This window comes from Falco peregrinus, chromosome 3, assembly GCF_023634155.1.
Source record: "Falco peregrinus isolate bFalPer1 chromosome 3, bFalPer1.pri, whole genome shotgun sequence".
NCBI classification, from domain to species: Eukaryota; Metazoa; Chordata; class Aves; order Falconiformes; family Falconidae; genus Falco; species Falco peregrinus.
Window position 1 is genome coordinate 35,701,013 of NC_073723.1, and position 22,145 is coordinate 35,723,157.

The following is a 22,145-nucleotide window of genomic DNA, read 5'->3' on the forward strand; positions in this document are numbered from 1 at the left end:
CTTAAGCTGTAGTGTCTGCAGCACTGGAGACACTTACTGAGGGATATTTGTGAGCAAACAATTGTTACAAAAGAAACTTTCCCAAGAGTTTTGATGACTGCAGCAGATAACTTGAAATGCAGCATGTCTTGAATTAAGAGTTCAGAGAGACAATCAAGTTATTGTGGCATAAAACTTCTTCACACTTCAGTTGGGCCATAACGACTGTTTGTGGGTGTGTCTTCAGTCCATAGAAAATGACAATGCAGGGACCAACAACATCCTGATCTAAATGGTGGATGAAGAAGGTGTGCAGCTGTTGAATGTGATGTGGTTTTGTGTGTGCAGTCAGGCAGGCAAATGAAGAGGCTAAAGCATCCTTAAATCCATGCCTGACTTAACTCTGACTGCAGGCTAAACTACTTTGTGTTTCTTTACAGTTGGTCTAGGCTGAAAGCAGGCATGAGGACAGCTGCCATCACTCAGTTAATGTGCAGTGACCGTTCCTCCAAATAGACTGTGTGAATGTAGAGAACTGATCCTACAACCTAAACCCACAGCATACAGCCTACACAGTCACTTCCTTTGCAAGTTAGAATTAGGAAAAGAAATATATTGTTGAGTCCTGTAGTCCAAAGATGCAGATCCATGTACACAGATTCAGACTCTTCATGCTGGCAGCATCTGGACTCTGGCAGGAGGCCTGTCCTTCCTGAACATCTCCCTCTACTGACAGCCTTAGGGCTGGTCACAGGGGAAACAAAAGAGGCGACAATAATGTGTTCAGCAAAAAGTCCTGCAGCATGTTATGGGCAAATGGCTTGGCAGGAGATTTACGGCTACATATGAAGCACTGCAAAGAAGATTAAGATCTAAAGTTAAGCCGTGTTCCTCTCTTCCTCTAATAATATTTTTCAGACTGGTGGACTCCCAACTAATGTTTGGTGGTAAACTGACTTCAGAACATCAGCTGTGCCCATTTCAAATGTTTTTCTATTTGCTCTGCTGCTCTTAGTGATGAAAAAAAAAATTTCTTTTCATCATCATCACCCTAAATCGCTTTAGCTTTATATTTGGAAAAGATTATAGACTTCATTAAAAAATGCCTTTAGGAAGGGTATTTCTTATTCTGAGTCCAAGGTTATGTTTTTACACATGGAAAGTTTGCCCTAATTGTTTCACATTACACTTCATGCTTAAAAAACCTTTTTTCCCCCCACAAATGAGTTGTAACTGGCTCCATTCCAAAATAACACATTTGCTTTTAGTCAGCTATTTTGCCTAAATAAGTTAGCTTTCATAAAACAGAACAACATCTGTTAGGACTTCTTGTTTTATAACAAGTGTATGTATATATTTTACTTTTCACAAAACAGAGGGTTATGCCAGATAGTAGGGCACAGCATGGGTAGAAGCAGACTGAAATCTCAAGTATTCCTACTGGGGTATTCACTATATATGTTTAATAGTATTCTTATTTACTTTCCAGTTATATAGCTATCAGTGATTGGAGTAGGAAGTAAAACTTACAGGAATTAGCCATTAAATCTACATAAATATATGTAAGCATAAGTGAAAAACATTGTAAATTACAATATGCATCATAAACTTTATCAGGTTCATATTATAACATAACTGGCCAATACTGCTGAGTGTTTGGGTAAAAACTGTAGAGGAAAGAGACACAGTTCAATTTAAAATTGCCTTTCCATGGGAAACACCCATATCTTGAGGGGTTTTAAAAATAATCCTTTGTAGAGCAATCTTTTAACTCATCCACAGCACTGATCTCCCTAGGCTTTGCAAAAGAAAAAGTGAAGAAAGGGTTATTAACCCATTGCAGCAGGGAGGAAAACTAAGGTGAAGTGGCCTTTTCCAAAGCTTGAGGGAAATGGCAAGGGAGGATGAAAAGCACAAGGATTTTACATTAGTGGGAATCGTGGTTCTGAGCTTTAAAGTCTACAATACTGCTAGCTTCTCAGCTAGAGGGTCCCAGTGTTTGGGAAGGTGGAAGGCATGAGGCAGACTGGCTCCACTGCCCTGGCATTGGGACAGGCTGCATCTGACCAAGATGATACACATAAGTGCTCTTCCTTGATCTTTCATGTTGCCAGCATGTTGGGGTTGGGGAGGATATCATTTATGAGTGCTAGGGCATAGGACAGAGGACACTGCTCTCCATGTGCAGTGATCCATCTCCTCCCTGTGCCCAAGGGGCTTCAGTAATGGCATTCAGAGAAACTGGAGCAGCCTTAGATGTGTGGGTCAGACCTCTGAGCCGTCTTTGGGGCCGCATCTGCAACACTCTGCACTTCAACTAATTCCGTCATATAAATCTTTTGAACTCAGAAGCAGCGGTGTGCAAATGTGGCTGTGCTGATTGCAGACTTTACTGCTAATGAAGTCTTCCTGTGCTGCTTGCTTCTTAGAAACTTTCCTGCTTAGGTCTTTGCTAGGTGAAGAAATTCTTCTACATCATGCTTCATTATATAGCGCAGATATATGCTAAATATGTCATACCTACAGGGTGAAATGACAGTACTGAACTATCAGAGGCTAATATACTGTACATTATCTTCCCCACTTTGTTGTCTGCAGTAGGGAGTCTGACACCTAATTAGTGCAAAACCCACCAGTCTTGTTAAACCGTGGTCACCCCATTGGTAATATCACTTCAGCTGATCAGGTGCTAACCGTGGGGAGATATTATATGTACAACTTAATTAATTACAAAATTTCAACTTCCTACAGGTTCACAGTGGCAGCTTCTTACAAATATCACTCATATCTGTGCAGGAGAACCTGTTCCTTTAAGAAAAAGTGATAATATCACTTATTCTACACCACATCTTAAAAGATGAGGGCATTCAGTTTGTAGTAGCTTCTTCTAGGCATAATGTCATTCAGGATTTCTAATTTCAAAAAGGCCTTGTGCTGGCAAAAGGGACACAAACCCTCAAATTAGCAGTAGTTTTAAGTTGTGTTTGCAGTCAGCAGTGCAAAACGCTGGTTATTCGCATGCCTTCGTACTCCAGACTTGGTGCTGGTTCAGCCATGGCCATTGCAAACTGACTCCTGTTGGCTTCACTGAATGACTTTTACAGTGCACACATGATTAAATGCATGTTAGAAAGCAAGCAGGGACAGTGACACTGAGCAAGAGAAGTGATTTCTGCTCAAAGCAGAAGAATATGAAAGCTGGGAAGAGAGGGAGAGGATTATACAGTCTCAAACAATATGACTGATGCATTCTTAGTAGGAATGAATAAAAAAGTATAAAACTGACTTTCAATATGTTTTTTAATGTTTTTCTAGATGAACTTAGAAGTTTAACAATGTGATGGACATTTCATGAAAGGTGCAGGCTCAGGCTGAAAACCAAACAATTTTGTAGCCAAACATTTTTTAAGGAAAAATCCCTTCATCAAAAAACTCTGTCTGACAACATAGCCTGCAGAAGTTACACACGGAAGACAGGGACTGGGGATTATGAAGAAGCACTTGTTTATTAACAGGAGTTATCTGTTCCAGAATCTTATTTAATTTTGAAATGTTCCGGTTAAAAAAAAAAAAAAAAAAAGCACACCATGCTTTCCTTTCTCATCTGCATTTCATTAAATGTGAAATAATAAATGTAAACCAGTTTAAAGTACATTCTAAAATCATTAAATGTAGTAGAACAGATTTTTCTTGTTTCTCCTCGGGGGGCCCTATGTTTAGTTGATACTACAGTATATGAAGAATGTAGGACTAAGCACTAGTTACAGAACATCAGAGCACTGCTGTGAGCTTATTTTTTTAACCCAGATTGTAGTTTCTCTGTGGTTACTTGTAGCAACTGTATAGATGGACGTGGCATGATTGTTCCTTACCAGCTCATTGCTGCCATCCTCATCAAAATCCTCCTCTATCCCATCAGTCATATCTTCTCCATCCCCATCTGCATCTGGCCCTCCTTCAATTGGCTCTTCTGTAGAGTTATCTGCATTCTCTGATATGCACTCCTCTTGAATCAAATCAGCATTATCTTCCATTTGTTTCTTTTGAGCTTCTGTAAGGAAAACATACTCTGTAGAGATTCAGCAACCTTCCCTATTGATGGCAAAGAAAAGTGCTCCGAGGAAGAAACCTAAGCTTTTGCCCTCCAGAAGTGCTGGTTTTGTAAAAATCAATGTGTTAATATCTACCAGATAAATATGATCAAACCCCTTGTTTTCAAAAATTAATGCATAAATCAACCGTAGTACCAACATGCTCATCTATCCCATGCAGTGGATGAAGGCTTGATTTACCAGCAGATCCAGCTTTTTGATTTTCTGGACTTTGCTTTGCTGTGGGAATCCAGTAGGCATAGTTATTGTATATTTATTTATCTGCAGCTAATGAGAAGTGCATAAATCTCTATGCTCTGAGAAGCAGAAGGCTGTTAATTGCCAATAAGTGAACAAGGATTTGTCTGAATTTGCTGTGAATATATCTCAACAACCATACAGATAATCAACAAATCCTTCTAGGAAACTGAACGTATTTTTTATGTTTCCCCCATTGGTATAATGTGCCTTAGCCCAGGAGAATGCCTTCCTCCAATTACCCAAATATAGGCTTCCTATAATTTCTGCAAAGCAGTGACAAGAAAGACCATTTCCATGGAGGCCCAGAGGATCTGGCCCGGTTGGCTTACTGCAGATAGTCGCATAGTTGTGATTATGTATTGTGAGGCTCCTGGATGTGCTGAGGAATTTCATCCAGCCAGCAGAAGCCCAGAGGAGGATTGAGGGAGGAATGACATAGACAGACTGGCCAGAAGAGTAGTTGGAGGGATCAGAGTCTTATTCCTAGGCACATCAGGAGTTTAGATGAAAAGCTTTATGTAATCAAAGTGAATATGGGTCAGAGCATTGGTTGCACATAGCTCGAATACCAATGTCTTTTCAGTTTGAGGGTGACAATACCCATCAATGATCAAATTTCTAGAACAAAACCATCCCTTTGTTAGATTGACTGTTCTGTAACAGCACTAGTGCATCACTTATCTTGTTGCACAGCCAATGAATCTGCAAATGCCTGTGAAGCTCTGTATTTTTCAGCTCTATGAATATATTATTATTTTACTATAAATTATTAGCAGCTGCATGTAATATTAAAATCTGCTCGTACTTTTCTGTATCTTAAACCTAGGCATTTGTCTTTCCTTCTGCCTCTGCAAATTTATTTTGCAACTTACATTCATCTTTTCAGTCTTTGTTAGTCTTTAGTCCCTCTTTTTCAAATTAATTTAATAAAGACATAGAACAATTAAGCTTAGTCCCTGAGTCACATAATTTCTTCAGAAGGATTCTTGGACTTAAAAAATAAAAAGACATCTATACAATACTGTGCTTTATACAATACCATGGTAGTTATAAGTCATTGTGTTACTTGCCTTACTCTTCAAGGAAATGTGGATTGAATCAGCTATGCCTGCCACCTTCTGCCCCACCACCTTCTGCCTTAAGCCACTTCTAAGATTAACCCAGTTGTGGCAGTGACAACTGAATCAACTTTGGTCAAGGCTTTCAAAAAGGGTTCCTGAAATTACGAACTTAATACATTTAAATGGGAAAACCTAGGATACAGCTGCTAGAAAATTAGGTCACTCAATTGTCTGAATGAGAACATAGACAGGGTTCTTCAGAGCAGTTTAAAATACCAGCTCAACATCTAAGTTAAGAAGCTAAACTTAAGGTTTTACCTTTTGGCACCCATCTCTGATGTTACAGGGAGAATATTCTCCTCTAACAATTTTTTCACCTCAGAACAACTTCTTATCCCTGGCTTCCTGATTCAGATTTTTACAAACAGAGGACCTATCCATGCAGTTTCTCTATGTTCAGGAAATCCTCTTATCTATATTCCCCCTATTGGAGTGATCAGGCATTGATAATATTAAAAGACAGAACATCAGCTGTTACTGGAAGAGTTTTCATGCAGCTGTAGAGCAGTAACCAATGTATATACTGAGCTTGTCCAGCTTGTCTGTTTAACCTATCATATTCCTCCAGATGTATAGCTTTTAGGATTAATAATTAAATATTCTTCATGAGAGTGATGCAACTTAACCAAAAGGGCAAGGTGGTGGCTTGATTTTTGTTTTGTGTAACTGGCACATACATCCTCTCCCTGATTCCAGTCTTAGTGAGGCCACACCTTCTGGCAGAGGAAAGTAAGAAATAACGTTGCCCGACCATAGAGAAGGAACAAAATCATCTCACATCTGGCACGATAAATGAAATAGTTCAGCTACTGGTATAGCTTTATCTTACACAAATCTTTTTACTGATGAAGCAATCATCTGTGGACTAATCACCCAGACTGCACAACCCTTTTCGTCACCTCAGGAGACTTAAGTGGGAATCCAGGTTTACTGGTATGTCTGAGGTGTTTTTTCTCCTCACATCCTCCAATGAGAGGCAAGGCATATGGGGGATGGGTTCTGCACCTGATGTTTAAAAACATCAACAATTTGAAATCAGTTTTTAATCTCTGAGGATATTATTCATTGCTTGTCTTCAAAAGGCATAACCGTATGATTCAATACAAATTGATGTTTCCCTCTTTGAGCTGGTTTCTGTTTAAATGCGTTCACTACAGTCCTTCAGCAAAAGCAAAAATTGGATACCCAAAGTACAATGACATACAGGTTGTTTTGCATAGTAATGGATTTTATATAAAAGCTCCCTGAAGTAGGAATGTACCATCTCAGAGCATTTCAGTACACAGTGATTCAATGGAGTGCGTTGCAATTACAACTTCACTGGTGGTACCAACTTTTATCTAACTTGCATAAAGTACAAAATAGAATATAACGAATGCATATTGTGTATGGTTCTCCTGAAAGAGATAAGCACACTCTGGTCTAATGATTTACCTTAGACTTGAAAAAGAACACTCAACATGTTTTGTGGGGTAAAGTCTAACAGCTGAGGGATTGGTCCCTGTCTGCCAACTTAAAAGATTATTGTAAATATAAGAGCTTTTTTTAAAGAGCTGATTTGGGTTGTTTATTGTTTGTTTGTTGTTTTTTTTTTTTTTAAATTGTTAACCACAAAATATTTTTCTGTAATGTTTTGTCCTAGGAAGACATTCATTAGAGTGATTTCTGAAAGCAAGCAGGAAACTTCTGGGTTCAGAGAGATACCCCCATGATAGATCAGGAAATAGGGCAGGCACATGGGATCCAGATCTATCTATCTATTTTGCTGGTGTCAGGTTCATAAACGTCAACTGCTAATTCCCACCAATGTTTTAGAGTCTTGATGGAACTCATGTGTCATGCTGGGTCTTTTTGATTCCATGTACAGATTTGAGTTAGGCAAGGGACACAAATCTGAGTGCCAAGACACCCAGGCAACTGCAGATTCTGAGGCAGAATTTGTTTCACACACTTCAAACAAAATACATAAAAAGTTTTCATCAGAGAATGGGAGGGGGGAGGGGGAACACTGAGATTTTTAATGAGATAAAGCTTCCATTTCCCCGCTGGCTGTCATCAAAATCACCTCGCTAGTACACAGCCCCTGTACAGAGATATACTGTGTGATTTATAAGGAAATAGCAAAGGTAATACAATATAGATAGTGGTAAAGGATTGAGATGGTTTTCTATATATACTGTGGTGAAAATACAACCTTATAAATCCCTTATAACTGCTCAGCATGGCTTTAAAGTGCTGCCAGGTGAGATCATTCAGCTAACACAATGTTCTCTGCAATGATAGAAATAAAGATCTTGATCAAATTAAAAAGTAGTGTTGGATTTTGTCATTCCCAAGGTTTGCCTCAAAACATAACATTTCAAGCCAGAGAAAAGCTGAACTAGAGGTACAAGCAGGTTTACAGAGATGCCACAGCTTCACACAATAACTTTGATTGGAACAGATCTTTAGACTCTCCAAGTCCAACCCCTCTTCAAAGTAGGGCCAAACTCAAAGCTTGGTCCATGTCCATGGGACCTTGGACCAATGGGTTTTGAACATATCCTAAGATGGAGCTACTACAGTCTTGCATCTTTTTTCCTTATATCAAACAGGAACTTCCCTTGCTGTAAATTGTAAGTATTGTCTATTGCCCAGGCAATAATTCCAGGTACAGACTATCTAATAATTCTTAATGTGGATAGCACAAACACCCCCAAGGTCAACAACCTCTAACTTTATTCTGTCCAGTGAATTTTTCAGTGATGTTTTGTTTCCAGACATCTAAGTTTGGAATATTTTATTCTTCCCCCCACCCCACATACTACACTGTAGAAAACAAATCTTGAAATGATGTTGCGTGCTCTGTGAAGAATATTAATTTATCCTCCCAATAGATCTACCAGAGAGTTAATTTACCTTGCTTCAGGCCTCCATGATGTAGAAAAATTTCTGGAAGGCTTCCGTTCTCCCTGGTCTGTCTGCTTGTCAGATAACTAAGTTCTAATTTAATTCATTTGACTACAAATTGCTTTCACCTACCTGCTTCAGCTTTTTGCTGCTTTTCAATCTTTTCCAGTCTTCCTAGCAAGGAGTCAATTTTTGTTTTGATTTGAGTTAATTCCTTCTTGATTGTTTGCAACTCATCTGATTTCACTGTGGAAAGAGAGCAAAGATGCAAAACGTGAAATAAACTATACTTGCAACCCCCCATGAAATAAACGTTCTTTTTTCTTTCCTCTGTAGTACAAAGTCTACTCTCTCATTTCTGTCAGTATTTTTAGAGATTTAACTTGTAAAATGAACATTATGAGCTAAAAATGCTGAATCCTAGGAAATCACAGGATTCTAAACCCTAATGGCAAGAGGTTCTGTGAAGTATATTGCTCTAGTAAGTATTTCAGGCAAAACATCTCAAGGGCATTCTTAGAAAATTCAGGTAACTTTTACTGAAAAACAGCATATAGTGAAAAAAAACAGATATGACTGACAGTTCACAGTCTTGAAATGCTATTTTGCTGGACTATTTTGTAATAATAGTGACAATAATAAAAAGATTCCTCATGGTAGCAGTAGGTATTTTTCACAAGAGTGCATGGTAACATAAATGCTAGGGCAGCCAGGAATGCAATATTACATTCCAGTCAACAACTTTATTACAATAAGGTGTTAAGTATTATTTCTTCAAAAGCTTTCAGTTCTGCTAGTTTCTTGTACTTTTCCAGCTGTGGATAACATACGAAAATATTTCTTTTTATGATCACATCCAGGGACATGGAGGCACCACCTATAAATTAAGAGCTAAAGTTTCCAGCTCTTTGTTGCATTGCATCGCTCTTCATTTATGCTCATTATTGCACTCCCATAGTCTAACAGAAGAAGGAGTAACTGCTTTCTTTGGCAGTGTTTTGGCTTCAGAAGAAAGAGCTCTGCAGGACTCATGAATGACCTCATTATTCTGGCATTATCAGGATATGTTTTTGTGCTCAGACGATAGTCCAAACAAATCCACTTGCCCTGTTTATACTAGGATATCATGTTGAAAAGGCCAAAAGGAGAAAATGAGGAGCCTGTGCTAGCATGGGAGAATAAAGCCATTTATAAAGATCAAGAGTAGGTAACACAGCTGTTACTCTTACAACTCCTGTAGGAAGAAATGGACCATGACCTTAAACTGTGAGGGACTGACAATGGAAGAGCACTGAGCAGGATTAGTTATCCACCCTTACTGTTGCTGAAGGAAGATGTGCATTGACTTTGGTGTGTGAACCAGAGCAATCGGAGGGACTTCAGCGAGCATGGGAAAAGGGATGTTCTGCCATGGAGAAGGACACATTCCCTTTCTGTCCAAAGATTCTCTTGGCTGCATCTTGCTGTATCAGTCCTGTTCAGTGACTCTTGGACATGTATCCTATCATGGTGTGTTGTGGGTATTTTTTATAGGACAGTCAATATCTGATGATGAAGTGGCAAGATACTGCCTGCTTCAGTGGTAGTGAGCATGTGTTTGCTTCAAAATAGGCTTTATTGCAAACTTGGAGCATATTCACTGAGGTAGAACAAAGGATTTTTATCTTAGAGTTTGGGTCATATGGATTATAGTTAATAACAAGTCAGCTAAAGGCAGTAGGTTGCTATATGCAGTAACGAACTTGTTTAATCATGTGCTTACATTAAGAAATTGCATATCTGACACTATGAAACCTCTGATCTCTTGTTGAATGCATGGTAGGACTTAGGGAACAAATCTTAAAAGTAACCTTTGTGCTAGACCCTTACATGCTATATAATATTTGATGGAATTATTCTGTATATTTATAGAGCAAGGCCTTAAAATGTTCTTAGAGAAATAACGGGTCACTGCCCAATCCCCCAAATATGGAACAAAATGTTAAGATTCTGGCAACTGTATATTTAGAAGGTTACTGCTTCCCCAGGGGCAGTGGCTGGTCCATGCTGAGGTAGGAAGGCGGCACAGATTTCAGGGTGAATTGGTGTGAATCTGCCCAGTGAGAAGTGGTAAGTGTTTGCAGGAGCTCACTATGGAGCCAGCTGGCAACACAACCCGTGTGGCCAAACTGTTGTTAGAGGTACTCCCTTGAGCTGACAAAAAAGCAGGCTTGCCAAGGACAAAAGGTCAAAAGTCAGAATCAACACTGCAAGGACCTAATGGTATTTGTTCCCAGTCTAAAAAAAAAAGCAGAAAGCATTTGCACTTCTGAGTTTGGTAAGGAAACAGGCACATATATAGGGTTACTGTTCAGCTAAGGTCAAACCTTCTGCTTCACAGGGGCTTCTCTGTAGTGTCTCAGTGAGAAACCGGTTTGGGAAGAAGGCTGCACCAAAGGGAACACAGACACAACAGTGAGGATTCAATAACAACAAAGGTGCTATAAATGACTGAGGATCTTTATTGCTACCTTGCAAAATTTCCCTATGCCAAAACTGTTTCCTCAAGCTTTGGTCACTGAATCTGTAATTCATCATTCACTTTTAATGAGGTGATTCCATCATACAGTCAATCACTTCAAGTTAACACTAAAAAGCACTGAAAGAAACAAGGAGAAAGATTTTTCAACAGATCTGCACAAGTTCCAAATTTCCACTCTGTTTCCAGCATTTTGATGGTGTAATTATTTGAGTTGCTTATTGTCTCAATTTGCAGAGAATTGCACAAATCTTCAAAATCATTCTCCTAGAGAAATTCCACTCTCAGTTATATTGTACTGAGTATTTCTTTAGTAAGCAGCAATTACTAAAGACAAATTATGAAGGGTCCTGATGGACAACAAGATGAATATAAGCCAGCAGTACACCCTTGTAGGAAAGAAGGCCATCAGCATCCTGGGCTGCATTAAAAGTGTTGCCAGCAGGTTGAGGGAAATGATCGTTGTCATGGTTTAACCCCTGCTGGCAACTAAGCACCACACAGCTGCTTGCTCACTCCCTGCCCCCAGCAGGATGGGAGGGAAGAGAACTGGAAGGGTAAAAGTGAGAAAATTGATGGGCTAAGATAAGAACAGTTTAACAGATAAATAAACAAAAATAATAATAACAAGAACAACAAAAATAATAGTAACAATAATAATGATGATGATGAAGAAGAAAAGGAAAATAACAAAGAAAGAGAAATAAACCCCAAGAAAGACAAGCGATGCAAATGTGAACTATTGCTCACCACCAACCAACAGTTGCTCAGCCAGCCCCTGAGCAGTGGCCTCCTGGTCAACCTTCTCCCTAGTTTATTGCTGGTCATGATGTCATATGGTATGGAATACCCCTCTGGCCAGTTGGGGCCAACTGTCCCAGCTGTGCCCCCTCCCAGCTTCTTGTGCACCCCCAGCCTACTCACTGGAGCAGAAAAGACCCTGACTCAGTGTAAGCACTGCTCAGCAATAGCGAAAACATCCATGGATTATCAACACTCTTTCCTTCACAAATCCAAAACATAGTCCTATACTAGCTACTATGAAGAAAATTAACTGTACCCGAGCCAAAACCAGCATACTCCTCTACTCAGAACTTGTGAGGCCACATCTGGAGTACTGTGTCCAGTTCTGGTCTCCCCAGTATAAGAGAGAATGAAGAAGACAAAGCCAGACTTTTTCAGTAGAGCCCACTAACATGTCAAAGACAATAGACACAAAGTAAAGCATGTGAAATTCCATCTAAATTCAAGGAATAGCTTTTTTTTTCCTTTTTCTTTTCTTTTCTCTTTTCTTTTCTTTTCCTTTCTCTTTTCTTTTCTCTTTTCTTTTCTGTTTTATTTTTCTTTTTTTTTTTTTTTCCTCCCCTGTGAGAGTGGTCAAACACTTGCACAGAGAGGCTATGCAATTTCCATCCTTGGAGATATTCAAAAGTCTTCTGGACACAGTGCTGGGAAACTTGCTGTAGGTGACCCAGTTTGAGTGTGACAGTTGGACCAGGTGAGCTCCAGAGACCCCTTCCAGCATCAACCATTCTCTGCTTTTGTGTTTCTGTCAAATAGAGCTTGGGAAGAACTTTAGACTTTTTAAACCCAGTGTTGTGACAAAGACAAAATGTAAAGACTTTAAATACTGTACTTCAGATGTCCTGGTTTTGAGTATATAAATTCTCCTTCAAAACATCACAGTTTGTTTTTTTAAAAATTGATCTCAGGCAAGAAATAAAGCAGTTGATAAACATGAAACCAGAGCTGCATGTGCCAGAACTGTTAATCTGCTTTTGAGTAATAGAATAGGAAAATAAAGTAGCTTACTGATTTTTTTCCCCTATTAGCAGATAAGCAAAGGCCAGAAGGTCAGAAATGCATGTTTTGAAAGGGGAAGAAATTAATAATGAATCGAGGCTCATCAACAGAAAAAGACAGTGACAGAATTATCCTTGGTATAGTTGTAATCTCAGGCTGACAATAGGCTATCACTATAATGCAGGCATGAGACATGAGAAAGAAAATGCAGTGCTAAGATGTGTCAAATGGTGTATTGTTAAAGATGGAGAAGTACAATGCTGTTTTACATGGACTTGGTGAGAGCTCATCTGGAATAGTGTGTACAGGTGAACACTGAATTCGAGCAGGTACGTGGGGAGAAGGCCATGAAGATGACCATGAGAATGGAAAGCCTGTAGTGTGACAGAAGTTTTGCTTGTTTGCCTGAGGCAAAAGAAGGTAAAAGGAAATAAAACTTTTAAGCTAAGACAGTGTTGGCAGAAATGGATATGAACAAATGAGAAACAAATTTAAATGGAAACTAGAAGAAATAAGAGACAGACAAAACCCAAACCTTAATTAACTTTAAGATGGAGCTTAAAGGATTAGATGATGTGGCTACTTGCAACAGTAAGGAATTAGATTCAGTGACCCTTTCCATCCCTCTGCCAGGAATACAAGGGCCTTCCAGAACGCATCTTTCACTGAAGCATCTAGCACCAAAGGAGACAAACTGCATCCAGCTCAAAACAGGACATTTAAAATTGAAATAAATCGCATTTTTAGAAATGAAAGTGCTACTGTTGAATTACAGCTATATTTGTGAAACATTTTTTGCCATAACTACAAATTGATTCATCCACAAAACATGATTTAGATTTCTTTGGAAAGAAATGTCATGTATTTTATCTAAGCCTTTCATGTTTAATATACAATATTTTTATCATATTGTATTAGTTTAGAATTCACTGAAAAATAGGTTAATTTATGAATCTAAATATAAACTATATGACTCAAAGTGAATTAATTTAAAAGCATAATTCAGTATCTATTGTAACATCTTTTGTCTACTCCTTAATCTCAATGCATAGGGTATACAAAATTTGGTTAGTGTTTTCCTCCTGCTTTCAAATGTGTGAAATGAAAGTGCATACTCCAAGAGCTTCAGTTTCTATATTTTCAGAAAAGTGAGCTTTTTCCAGTTCTAAATAGCAATCTGCATCTGCTGCTTCCTACTATTAACCTGAAGAAATACTGTGTAGTTTCTACACCAACATGTTTCATTCTGTGAGTTACTTACGATAATGTGGAAATATTGATTTATTTTTTCTAGTCTTTGGAGTTAAAAAGAAAAAAATAAAAAATTGTACACTGATCCTTGAGAAGTTATTGATTCAGGAAAGAAATAAAATCCTCATAACTTATTTTGTGTTTTGGAAAAAAAAGTAGAACACATACTGTCATTTTTGGTAGAACATGAATTTACTGCACTGGCAGACATTATTTTTGCAGATGTACTCATCAATGAGCAAGGCATTTTTAGTATTGTTTTTATAACGTCTTTGCTGTGTGCCACAACAAACTTCTGTTTTTGGATTGATGGTTTTCAGAAGTGAGTCCCTCTAATCCTGGTAATTCCATTGAGGGGTCCCCTGTGTTTTGACCTTTAATACTACATGTATGGGTTCATTTTCTGGATCCAGTCTGAGTGTAGAGAACAGCTATGAGAAGAGTTCTGCCTATGAGATTTCTACTTAAAACTGAAAAGTCTATTACGGGATGTCATCTCAGGAGAGTTTTGCTATTTTAGGGTGAAATCTTTCAAGCATAGCCAATACCATTTTGACACAGTTAGTTCTGAACCTGTGATTAAGCTGTTTTATGGTCTTGAATTTCATTAAACTCTGAAATGGCTTCCTTCCACAAACTGTTTCCTCTTATTGAAGAGATCCTTTCTTTAACTAGCAACAAATTACAATTAGAATCAACAGTGCATTAGTTCAAGGGATTCAGATTAGCAGTGTAGAGTAAGGGGCAACAAAATATCAACTTGCTTCATCCCACAATTCAATATAACCACCTTTTCCAAGAAAATGGCAAAAGAAGCCACAAAACATACTTTCTCTACTTTCCAACTTGAAGCCCCTAAGGGAATGGCTCGGTTATTTCTGTGATAAACATCTTAAAATAAGCTGATTACATTCCTGTCCAAGTCAACAAAATCATGTTTCTACCTTCATGATGGGTTGGTTGGACTTGACAAAAAGGGAAGTAATTCTATGGGGAAATCAAGCATGAAAGCCTGTGTACTGTGTGTCTGACTCCTTTTAAAGGTGTGCTGCATGCAGAAATAATATTTTCTGCAATTTATTCCAGCACAATAAATAGTCTCTGCAGTTGTGTTCCAATTGCCATTGTAATGAACTGAGGGTATAAACCCAGCAGGGGTCAAAACATCAGCCCACATTTCTAGTGATACCTCTTGCAACTCTCCAGTGTTAGAGAAATGTATCCAAAGATGATCTTGTCAACTGGAGCACTAAGACTGACATTTTTATAATTCACATCATACCTGAATACACTGAAGGATACTTTCACTGGGACATAACACTGTCTGTTAGGATCTCTGCACTCCTGATTTCACTTCCATTAAATAATTTACAGGTTCTGCAACATTTGCCATGTTACGCAGGCAGTGTTTTAGAGGTCTCACAGCAAGTGGGTATGGGTACTCAGATTAGGGTTGAATGCTATAATCTATGTTACACATTACTGAAGTCCTGACATAGTACCACAAAATATTTCTGAAATACAGAATAAATAATAAACCAAATTTGGTGATTATTCTGAGGAACAGATATCTACATGATAATGTAATATGGTCCCGTTCACTACAATGAAAATCCAGGATTCTGGGTGAGATTATTTCCTTGACATCTATTGGGATTTACTAACGTCCTCAGCTCTCTAGAAGAATTTTGGGCTTATTCTTGTTCTGGACAATGAGCAATATATACATAAAAAACTTACCTGAAAATAATTCATCTTGTCAAGGCAAACTGAATCTAAATAGTTCATTCTTATTAGACCATACTTTAGGACAATTGGTGAATTGAATGCAGTGGTACTGTTGTATTTTCATATGGATAAGAACAATAAAGCATGAACAAAGGAGATCTAATGTATGAATCTGTATGTGTATATGCTTACTAAAGCTTTTTTTCACTGTGCGAAAACCCGAAGATTCAAGGGTTGGAAAAGACTAACAAAATAATTTAAATTCTAAATCTACTAAAGCGAAGACCTGGAGCTGTAGGCTTTCTTTTAAATTAATATGAGGAATCATAATTCATTACTTAAAGTCTGGAGGCAAAAAGTAGCTATGGGCAAGTGGATTAATTCAAGATGCATATGAAAATGTCTAGGCTCGTGTTCATCTGCCAGAGAACAAAGGAAGTAGTGCTCCTCCCAGACATTCTCATAGAGTGTGAGCGAGCTGCATAATATGACACCTAAATTTAGATGTCCTCCTCTGTGCTAGGTGTCAAAGCTCTTGTTATTGGTAATGGACATCTAGCCAATTCATTCACTGCAGACTTGTGTGTGATTCAACTACACAGCCCACAGAACTTCTCTTTTTCAGAATGTCATCCTTTCCAAGGAATTGTTTGAGCTTCTTGTTCCTTGGGTAACATTATCTTTAGCTCTGTTTATCACATTTCCATTCTTTTATGCATGTCTATTACATGTTTTCTTTCAAGGTCTCTGATACCATCAGTTCATACAACAGGATCAAGAGTGGATCCTAGTGGCCTCACTAGAGGTCCATCTTCTTTGTTAGATGCTTGTGTTTGAGATTTGGATATGTTATTCAAGCAAAGCATATAATTGGCTCATGCTGATGCCATAATTAACCTCTCTTGCAGTAAGATGTACTGTTGGTGGACTTGTTTAATGGTTGTAAGACAACATGATGCTTTGTTGGCCAGTCTGGTACTGCAAGTGTCTTATTGAACTCCCTTCATTCTTTCTAATATCTGATCCCTACCTGATCTTTCTCTTCCTCTTCCAGTGACGCTTCCAAGGACAGTATCGCTCCACATAAGGGGCAGGGGAAGACAGGTGGGTGCTGAAAGATGCACGAAGAGGAAGATGAAGTTCCTGGGACATACTATGGGCTGGGTAGCTTGGTGAGCATGGAGGAGGGAATGTCTGTTGTTCATCAGCTTTTCTAAGGCCAACTCACTAAAGAAGGGTTGAACAGCCCCAAGTTGCCAATCCCTTTAGAACAGACAAAGACACTGCCTCTTTCTACCTTCAAAGGAATCTGCCACCCCCCCCCCCCCACATAACCAAACCTCCCCCGCCCCCCCTAGCTCACCCCCCACCAGCTCACATATAACTCTCAAGTTTTCACAGAAATCAGTGTGCATCTGTCTACAACAAGATTAATAGCTATTCTTTATTATCAGCTGTTCACAAGACCTCATGTTGCATAAGCAGTCAGGATGACAGATTTTAAATATGCTTCTTCTGAGGCCAAGGGAGTAGGTCAAATGCTTTTGAGGGGATTTCCTTCAAAAGTTATGTCAGTGTGCCGGCATGGCAGCTTTAGTAATCAAACCAGCTTTTAATGCTAAAGGCTGAAGGTAGGAAATGACTACAACAAAGCTATATAGTGGAAGCTGTCTGCTCGCAAAAATTACTATGATCATTGTTTCAGGAATATCCAACTAATACGAGTAACTCACATTTGGATCCTGAGGATGAAGCCCCACTTGAGGTGGATCGTGATGCTCCTTTCATGGTGAAAACCCCTTTGCCTCTGCGAGTTGTTGTCACAGCCACACGAGGACGCTTCAGTGGAATCACTGCACGGGGTGGTGGAGGAACGCGGCCATGGTAATCAAACAACCTACAAAAGATTAAGTCAGCTGGACTTCATAAAACCTTTTGTGATTCCATGTCATAGAAGCCTTGTCGACTAAATTTTCACGTTATCTTTGAGAAAATTACCCTTTGAAACTGTAATCACTTTATATCACAGTCAAATTAGATTTCAAGGACCCATGCACATTAAGTGCCATGTTCAGATTTCAGTCACAGACCAGTGCATAGCTCAGAGTTTTTTTGCATAATTTAAGTGAGGGATGCATTATGGGACTTTGTTATTTGCAGTATGGAAAATCCATAACCTGCTCTCCACATGATTTTATTGCACATGATTAACAGCAGTACATTTTGTTGTGGTGACATATCAGCTCCTTTATTACGTGCACGGCTTAAATTCTAGTTTTCTATCTGCTATTTTTAAATATAGAAAAAGAAATAAACTTTTTTGAAGCCAACCATCACCATAAAGAAATATCCTGTGGTTTGCAAAATAGCAAAAGACTCTTTATAGTGAAGGATCTGTATATCCTTCTGAATGCATGGAAAAGAGACCCCAGCATACGTTCTCTTTATTGAAGAATGAATTGATGTAGAATCACTAAAATATCCAAGCCATGGGTAATAAAAAAATCTTGTTCAAATCAAAACCACTGTAGCAAGTAGACATTCAGAGAATTACCACTATGGTCAATAAAAGATACTCTACAACCAAAATGAACTAGTGTTCCCAAACAGAATAAGCCAATCCCAAAACCATAGTTATCAACAGCAGCTAACCTGCATAGAAGAAAATAAAGGCAGTAGAGAAGGTAATCACAGATACAGATATATTTAGAATATAAAAGCTACAGGCTTTGAGCATGACAGGTCAGGAGAAGAAAGTTCAGAAGATAAAGATTTGCAGTTCAGAGACTGAAGCAGAGGAGCAAGCAACATTCTCATAAAATATTCCCAAGTTTATTTCAAATTATACTGACAACTAGTAATTATGGAAATTTATAACTGCATGTTTAATTTTCACAATTCTGACTACTGTCACCCAGCTGGGCAGATAGATACACATTTGAAAACAGACACACAAGAAACAGTAATTCACTCACCATAGTTTCTAACCGCATGCTGAACAGGAAGCACAATCAAACTTTAGTCTTCAACCCTGTTTTCTGGCAAGTAAACACCTAATGCTTAAATCCCAGGATCCTTAATGTTGTCTGCACCGTAATTGTACAGACAATATAGCCAGCTCCCTCCTTTTCCATAACTTCCTACAAAATGTGTCACAAAAGTCCTGTCACTGTCACCTGCACTGAACTTGAACTCCATAGCTTTGAATATTCTTATCGAATAAGCAGTTTCTAGCTATTGTGAGCATAACTAAGCAATTGTGCATTAAGATGAATACAAAAACATTTTTTTTGACTTTTAACAGAAATATTGTTTGTTGTCACTCATCATTTATCATATTAGATGATCTGCATGCAGGTTGGTTGCAATCTCTTGTTTGACATTACTGGAAAAAAATGTTCCAGAACTGTAAGATATTATGCAAAAAATCATGATGCAATTATTCCTCCAAAGGTGATTTTTGTCTAGCTTTCAATAGTTCATGTTTAGAAAACGTAGTGAAATGCAAAGCTATGTTTCTTTTTTTGAAATACATAAAAGGACTGTTATCTAATATTAATATTCTTTTATTTTTGAAATTATGCAAAGCTTTTGGGCTTGTGTTTCGTTGTGCCAAGTTCTACATATTTCAATCATATACTTCCTTAAAAAAAAAGCTTCCTTTTATCAGTTGTGAAGTATGCTGCTTGTTTTCCTTGTGAGAAATGATGATAAAAAAATGCTCAGTTCTAAAGCAATTCTTTGTCCCAGCAATCACTAAAGTGATAGAACAGTGCCTTCTCTTTCATCCACCCTTCTGAATTGTTCAGTCCTGATCATGTCAGTCAGTCTTCATACGGATTTTATTTTGCAGCACTAATCCTTCTTGCTACCCTTTTCTGACCCCACCACTGCTCTAGTCAAGATAAGATAGGTGTATTCTACCTTCAGGGAGGCTGGAAAAATTAATGAATTTTAGAAAATAAGACCTATGGTTTGGGGTAAACCACAGAAATTCAGGAAGTTCAGAAGTTCAGAAATTCAAAGAATCATGCCCATATTTCTTATTTTGCTTTTCCTATAGGCATGCTGATAGTACCTCCAACTCTCTGTGGGATTTTCTTTTCCATGCCTAACATATAGAGCTTTTCATCTTCTGCTTCCATTACCTTGGATCTAAGAGACTGTTAACTTCCCAAAGTTTTTATTGTCAACAGATCAGTATGTCCAGCCTTGAGAGGTCAACCTTATATTTGGGTTTTCTACCATAGAAGTTCTGCTTGCTTAATCCTGTAAGATTTCTAAATCAGAAAATTATACCATTGAATAATTTATGGACACATTTCACTGTCAACAGTTTTCCATAATAAAACAGTCACCAACACAGACACCAAGTTCCACAGAAACAAACTTTAATGTCCCATAAGTATTTCTTTTGTTGTGAAAATGTAACCATTATAGTTGTTCATTTGTGCTACCTGTAATATACAGAATTAAGAAAAAACTGGAAACACGTAAGTTTAATATTCAGGTGGCATAGATCAGATACAGTACTGTTTTTAAAAACATACAAATCCACGAATGAAATCTGGAGCCAGTAACCAAGTCTGTGGAAGTTAACTTTTTACAGGACATGAGCTGCTCCTACTGTCAAGGCTGGACTGAGGAGGATTAAACTGCACTGATGGCTTTTACTCTGCCTATTTATAGCTCACTATTTCTAGCTCTGTCCGAAGCAAACATGGTCATTTGCATGCAAAAACAAAACTAGTAGCTTAAATTGAATCAACCCCAGGAAAAAACAAAACTAAAAAATGGTTCTGCTTTTTTCCTGCTGTGTTCCTAAGCAGAAAGGTCTATAGCACACAATAACTCAACTTCAGGGTGTAAACCGCTCCCTTGCAATAGTTCATTGCCTTACATAAAAGAAATCTCAGATTAGAAGAGGTTGGTGGAGCAATGCTTTGTTACCCTCTGACCCACGTGGCTGATGCTAACTAAACCAGGCTGCTGTAATGCAGACACAACGCTGCTGAATCATGAGTTGATCATCTGTGGTCATCCTTGTTAACCCCACGCTGTGGTGATTCTGCTGCATCTGAATGAATAAATTCCCACTGTGCTGAGCAAGGCTGTGCACAGGTACTCAAGGCACAAGTCACCAATTGCTCAGATATCCACACTTCTTTTCCTCTTATAGAAATATACGTTGTTTAACTTGTGGTTTACTTTCCTCAAGGTCCTTATAGACTTTAAACATTCTTGGAAGATACAGTTTGTGGGAGACATTCTATATATTTTCATACACATGGATGAAAAGACAAAGCCATGAGTTTCATACTAAATAATTTTACAGCTGCCACATGTTCCAGTGAAAGTAAGCCTAGAAGAACTCTGTAGGAAGAAACACTGAGCAGTTAAACCATCATTAAAATTTTCATCACAGAAATTGCCTGAAAAACTCTTAGAGAAGAAGAAGACCAAAAGAAGTGTTTAATGAGCATACATTTGGTGGTGGTAATCTTCTCTGTTTGTGATATGTTTAAATAGTGTTCTTCTGATACACAATAGAAATAATGAAATGAATAATATGCAAAATCAGAACAGACCTGTCTAACCAAATGACATGATTGCATTATAAACAAACAGTAGCAATGGTGTAGGATATGTACAAAAATATAACCACACATACCGATTGTAGAAATCATCTCTGTAGTAATCATAATCAAAGACATAACCACTGTGGAAAAACACAGAAAACCAAGAATGAATGGGTTTATAGAAAAATACACATTGATTAAAACTTTTGTGCTAATATTGGCTTACTCTTACATCATAAGCCCTTCTTGAAAGTCCTTCTACTTCTTTTCCGCAACTATACACTGCACATGACGTTTGTCAATGCTGTTGTCAGCTATCACTCTAGTATATTTGGAAATGTAAAGCCTGGGTCATGTAGAACAGTGTAAACAGTTGACAACACATGTAGAAAGGATTTAACATAGCACAGCAGCTCCGTAAATAGAGGATCATTGTAGTGTAATTCTCTGAGAGAACAAATGAAGTGAGCACTCTAATACTGAAGCCCTCTTCTTTGCTGGGCTAACACAGCATAATCAGTGGACTAGGAAGACTGTTAAATATATAAAGGATTGGTAAATGAGTGAGTAGGGGAGCAGATATAAGACAATGATTTTGATTTATGAGAAACATGGAAAAGGTTGGACTGTTGGTCCTTGAATTTGCCAAATCTTCTTTCATCATAAAGAGAAAAAGAAAAGTTAGGAAGATGAATGTGCAAGCAATAGTGTTACAGAGATGCCTTTCCTCTCAGGTTCAGAAAGCAATATACATAACAATCTGGGAAAAGACAGACACCATCAAGAGAAACAAATACAGGTATGAAATTGCAAAGGTCCAGGGGAAAACTATTTTTGAGCTGTCAATTGCAAAGTCAATCGTAGATTGATCTTTCTAGTTTTGCATTCCATTAGCAACCTTCTACCTTTATGGTGAAGAAATAGC

At 38.2% G+C, this 22,145-nt stretch overlaps 1 protein-coding gene across 6 annotated transcripts in view; it reads right to left on the bottom strand.

Moving 5' to 3' along the window:
- RALYL (RALY RNA binding protein like) overlaps window positions 1-22,145 on the bottom strand; it is a 401,768-nt gene that overhangs the window by 15,199 nt on the left and 364,424 nt on the right. For 4 of the 6 annotated variants that reach the window (XM_055800306.1, XM_027791217.2, XM_027791215.2 and 1 more), the window contains 5 exons: window positions 21,313-21,360; window positions 17,375-17,538; window positions 16,672-16,752; window positions 8,474-8,587; window positions 3,852-4,030 (listed from right to left, as the gene is read on the bottom strand). In XM_055800306.1, the coding sequence (XP_055656281.1) occupies window positions 3,852-4,030; window positions 8,474-8,587; window positions 16,672-16,752; window positions 17,375-17,538; window positions 21,313-21,360 (586 nt within the window). The remainder of the gene's footprint in view (window positions 1-3,851; window positions 4,031-8,473; window positions 8,588-16,671; window positions 16,753-17,374; window positions 17,539-21,312; window positions 21,361-22,145) is intronic. The other 2 variants (XM_027791218.2, XM_027791216.2) reach the window with 1 other exon arrangement.